General features: G+C 36.1%; 1 protein-coding gene across 2 annotated transcripts; it reads left to right on the top strand.

The window, feature by feature from the left end:
* The first annotated feature begins 2,639 nt into the window (after nucleotides 1–2,639).
* On the top strand, nucleotides 2,640–4,415 carry LOC125652706 (uncharacterized). 2 transcript variants are annotated; one of them, XM_056165995.1, is made up of 2 exons: nucleotides 2,640–2,787; nucleotides 3,063–4,415. In XM_056165995.1, the coding sequence occupies exon 2, from the start codon at nucleotides 3,305–3,307 to the stop codon at nucleotides 3,965–3,967; it is 663 nt and encodes a 220-aa protein (XP_056021970.1). In that variant the 5' UTR covers nucleotides 2,640–2,787; nucleotides 3,063–3,304; the 3' UTR covers nucleotides 3,968–4,415. The 2 variants fall into 2 exon arrangements, with proteins under 2 accessions (XP_056021970.1, XP_048738024.1); XM_048882067.2 differs by having other exon boundaries at nucleotides 2,676–2,924.
* Nucleotides 4,416–5,326: the final 911 nt, after the last annotated feature.

Here is a 5,326-nt window from a genome sequence, read left to right as displayed (position 1 = left end):
CAAGTGCACGGAACAAACGGTCAATCTCAAAACTAGGAGAGAGAGAGAGAGAGAGAGAGAGAGAGAGAGAGAGAGAGAGAGAGAGAGAGAGAGAGAGAGAGAGCACTAAAACAAACAACATCGTTATACACCTTCATTTTCTTTCCAATATAAAACTAATACGATTTAGAACCAACATTTTAACTGTTAAACCAACTCTCACACTCATGGTCTATTGACCGATCAACAGTCCCCACGGACTCCATGCACAATTCAATTCAATTTATTCGCTCAAACCATGTTAAAAGGTACATGAGGTACAAGAAATATAATACATACAAAAAAAATCGTCAGAGGTACATATATGGAACAATGCAACTTTCTTAGATACCAGAGGGGAACATAATATACACTGTATGTATAAATAAACATAATGGTAATACGTTTAAGAGGTAGCAGAAGAACAATTACGAAGAACAACATACACATACAGAGACCAAAGGATCCAACGACAATATCATTCTAAAGCAGTAAAAGTAATTTCCTCTTCTACAAACATTTATAAGAATTCTTTTACATAAAGAACAATTTTAGATTGGAATTCACTTCCGGAGGCACTTATAAACACCACATAATCAGAGGAGTTCAAGTCAGCACTGCAGGAAAGTTACCAGCCCGACTAATACCTCCACGCCCACACACCAAGTTCCTCAATAATATATACTCACTCAGTGAGATCTTTTTGAGTATTATACAGATACATACAGAACAATTTATGAACTGTTGACCGGGCAATAGTCTGCCTTATTTCCATTGGCTACGCAAGTCACGTGATTCTCGGTCTGCTGCTTTGTATGCAATGGCGAGGTTCAGTGATTTAACTGATGTTGAAATACAGAATTTATTAGATGAAACGCTAAGCAGGAATACGAAAAATATATTGATTGATTATGAATTCGGATATTGGGTATGTTTTCTTGTAAACTAGTGGATACGTTTATAAACGTACGCAAATACACTGTCTTGTTAAAAGTTCGAGGTCAACAAACTACACTTTATGTGCGTTTCGTAAATAAGCAACCTCTAAAAGTGAAGGTACATGTATATAACAAAACAGTTATAGACTATGTCCTCGGACAACAGCTGTTTTGTTTGACCCTCGGACGGATCTGTTGCCCTCAGCCTACGGCTTTGGGCAACAGATCCGTTCGAGGGTCAAACAAAACAGCGGCTGAGGACAACAGATCCGTTCTCAGGTCAAATAAAACAGCTGTTGTCCTCGAACCCAGTCGATAACTGTATATTATAGTGTATTTAAAACGATACTATTAATTGTCAAAGTTTCGGGAGAACCTGTTTCTTCCTGTGGTCGGGTAATGAATGATTACATGAATGAACAAAGTACAATTAAAACTAGCACTAAAACTCCACTACTAAACAAACTAAATAACTAGGCAACACTCTACCTATTGCCCAGTGTTGATGATAAGATCGTCCAATCTTAAGACAGATTCAAACAATTTACAATTATTCTGTATCCCCTGTGCATGTACAACACGTGCAATTCTACTTTGTGAGATAATTTCTTTGAATGACAATCACTTATCGTATTGAAGGAGACGAACTAGTAAGTTGTCAGAAATTTGATTCCATATCAGTAAAATATGTTTAGAACTATATATGGGTTTTTCGTGGTGTTGAGAAGAATTGCACCCCAACCGATCTCGTCTTTGTTTGTCTGTAGAGAGTGACAGCGAAGGAAATAAATCACGTTTCTTTCAGTTTTCGTTATTCCAGAAGTAAAGTTTATTTTTGAAAATATATGAGGGTATGAAATCATCCCCTTCATCCAATGGAACACTCATTTGATTGAAAACAGCATGAAGACATTCGTTTATATAAACATGTAATAACTACATTTTATTATTGATTTAATTGTCATTAGATTACAACATTCTTTGTATCATTAACTGAAAATAATTCACAGAGATATTCAAAAATATTTTCCTCCCAAGCAACTGTTTTATTAATCAATTTGATATTGAAGACTATGAAAAACCTATGAATTACCTCCAGAAAGTCAAATCACATATACACGTATGAAGAAAAATTCTACAGAATCATTATTTATTAAAATTCGCAGTCAACGCACAAATGTCAAAGGCAGGTAACTCACGGAAAAATATGAATGAATAGTTTTGGTTAATTCAATTCTAACAGTCCACTGAAGCTTTAAGCTGATTGGTAATAATTAGTAAAAAAAATTGTTAGAATCCATCCACCTCTGTACATGTAATAACATTCAAGCTTGTAGAAATATCCCCCTTACCTACAAAAGGCCTCAATATACGTGTAATATAAGGAAGACAATGTTTATTGCCATATACAAAGAGAAATATGAAGCAGTATTACTCTCCGTACACTTAGATAACGATTAATGTAATGGTTATATAAATAATAATTCTTCTCTGGTCCGTAATACAATGACTGCTAATACCCACTGAAGTGTGTGACATCAGAAAAGTGTATTGACATTTAAAAAACAAACATGTACAGCTTAATCGCCAGTGATTTATGGCAAAGTTGCATATCGTGACGCGGTTATTGTCCCTTTCTGTTCATTTCCTTTATTTTCCCCAATATCATATTGATCATTCTACCCTTAAAACGACTTATGGATTGCTTTGTCTATTGAGTATGCATAGTTTTCAGTGAAGGATTTACGTGTCTGATTTATCGGGGGTTGTTACCCGTTTTCATTGATCTCAGTAAGTGCATGCATTGAGACACGTGCGGTGGATTTCAAAAGTGAGGATCTTTCTTTTTTCCGATTATGTCAATCGTCTGTGTTTTTCTCGTTTATTTTTGCTCACTTCACAAAAGGAATGTCCTATAGGAATTACCTTTTTTATTTTGCTATTGAATCGGGAGAAGTTTATTCAAATGTGAGTGAAAGCGGTAGACTAATCGAATTTATTTAATTCAACACTTGCAAGATAAACGCTTTACACCGTTGATTACATGTATGAAAACTCTCAATATAAATATTGCATTATCGATAATACTGAGTTGTGTGATTGCAGATCTGGAAAAATGACGTCGCTGGGCAAATAGAATTATCAAATGAAAGAAAGGCTGTCAAATGTGGGAATAGAATTGAACAAATACCCAACGATAAAAACATACTCTGCCTGCAAAGAAAGGTTTCCGGAGCCCACTGCACTTGAAGTTTTCCTCGTTGCGGCGTGAAGTGAGAGCACAATGGATCAATAGGCCCAGATTCTCTGTGTGGAGTAGTCGAGCAACGGGCGACCATGGTGGAAGCATGCGGAAACGTCCGATTCGCCGTGGACAGCTAGTGATTCCACATCCGGCTATGAAAGTTAAAAAACAGAACAAAGTAGTGGAGAGACAGCTGGAAAATACTCTTCAGTTCATTGAGCAAAAATGTCAATTTCAAACAGAGAGGCTAGAAAAATCCATCAAAACTGTACAGAAACAGCTGGAGAATATAGAGAGTGACCGAAGGAGAGGGGGGATTCCCGGAAGGTCTCTGGATGATATGTATGGTCGCTTTCCTATTACCCCGGAGTCGGCACAAAAGCGCCGCAGACGCCGAGCTGTGTCGTGTGATATAGGTACTCCCAAACGGAGACACCACTGTAGGCACTTTCCGTGTGAAATGCCCCAAACTTACCACTCTATAGGGTTTAGACTGGAACCCGAAAACACGAAATGGGTACCTTGGAAGAAATTAAGAAATGACTTGAGTGACGAAACACAAATTGTTCTAGAAAATTCAACGCTAATGAACACTGGAATATCTCGTCTACGCGCTGAGAGACGAGCTGACATACTGAAGTTAGAGATGGAGAAACGAAGAAGAAGAATGGAGGAAGAGAAGCCCCCGGCGTGGGAGATCAACTACGGTAAACCCACTTCCATCCGTAGGTTAAAGTACCCTGTTCGCCTTGAACCCTTAGATTAACCCCGTACTAAGGCGGACGTCCGTCGTTTCCTCATAAATACCAGATGGATTATTATTAAAGAACAATTCGAAAAGGGATTGACAAAAAGCACTTTATCATGACTTGAAACTGTTTACAATTTTGTGCCAAACTAAAGACTTATAGGGAACGGTCATTTGCTACTAAGACAGGTATTGATTCACTAATTAAACTACCTGGTTGTGTAAATTGGACGTTCATAGGAAAATGAGTTTATTGATCAGATGATTTATTCACCGATCCCGTCATCGGACGTTTGCAATGCTGTTTAAAATTAATCAGATGTGACTGTATGTACTATTATTTCACAATGCTTAGAGAGTACTGCATGATAAGTGCTTGGAAGACATTTTACGTTGGTATTTAATTTTTTTTAAAATGAATGTTGTTATGCTTTCTTAAAAATAAATTGATAACTTTGTTACGCAATATGAGTTCGAGTAACGTGGTTTCATTATGATTTACTAATACTATATTCTGTTTAAGTTCGCCGAGATATAACCTTTATAATTATCTTCAGTACTATGAAAAATGTTTACCAGAAAGTTTTACTACAATATTGAGTAAATTCAGAACATGTGTCTTTATGTCTTCACATGAGCGGTTAATAGAAAAGGGTCGATACTCAAACATAACAAGGTCTCAAAGAAAATGTCGGAAATATAATTTTAACAAAATTGGAGACAAATACCATTTTATATTGTTATGTCCTTATTACTATGATTTACGCCACGTATACATAAAAAAAATTCATTAACGACCATCCATGTTTAAACTTGTGCAATGTTTCTTAATAAGAATTAGAAAAACTTTATTTTTGTCCATCCTCCAAATTTGTTCACAGGATTCTTTTCACGTGATTACACTCATTAGTATGTTGATTGTTATATAAGTGTATTATACCAATGAGATGTTTCTCCAGGATTCAATAAACCAAACTAATGTGGAACACGCCCCATCAAGTGCAGTGTGCTTGATTAATCGTTTTTATTAGACGTATTCAAAATGATGGTCAGTTAAATTCTCACTTGTCCAAGAATTGGACAAAAAGTATTTTGCGTTTAAACAGATTGAAATATTACCAACCAATTTCGCCATGATACATGTGTAGTACTATAAACCAACTCAATATTTCAATATCATTTTACCAGTGGATTATTCAACACATAGGCGGGATTCTTATGTTTGTTCATTTTCAAGGGGTTGTGCTAAGGCATGGATTTCTATGTTTGCTGTTCTAGAAACCCGCGAAGGTATTTAATTAATTACAGGAATGGTCATTATCCGTGTATGATTCTCTTCTATGTGATTCATGGTCTTATATCCAGTATTTATCAAAG

This window comes from Ostrea edulis, chromosome 5, assembly GCF_947568905.1.
Source record: "Ostrea edulis chromosome 5, xbOstEdul1.1, whole genome shotgun sequence".
Taxonomy (NCBI): domain Eukaryota; kingdom Metazoa; phylum Mollusca; class Bivalvia; order Ostreida; family Ostreidae; genus Ostrea; species Ostrea edulis.
The sequence above is the reverse complement of the archived record's forward strand: the minus strand, read 5'-3'. Positions and strand labels throughout refer to the sequence as shown.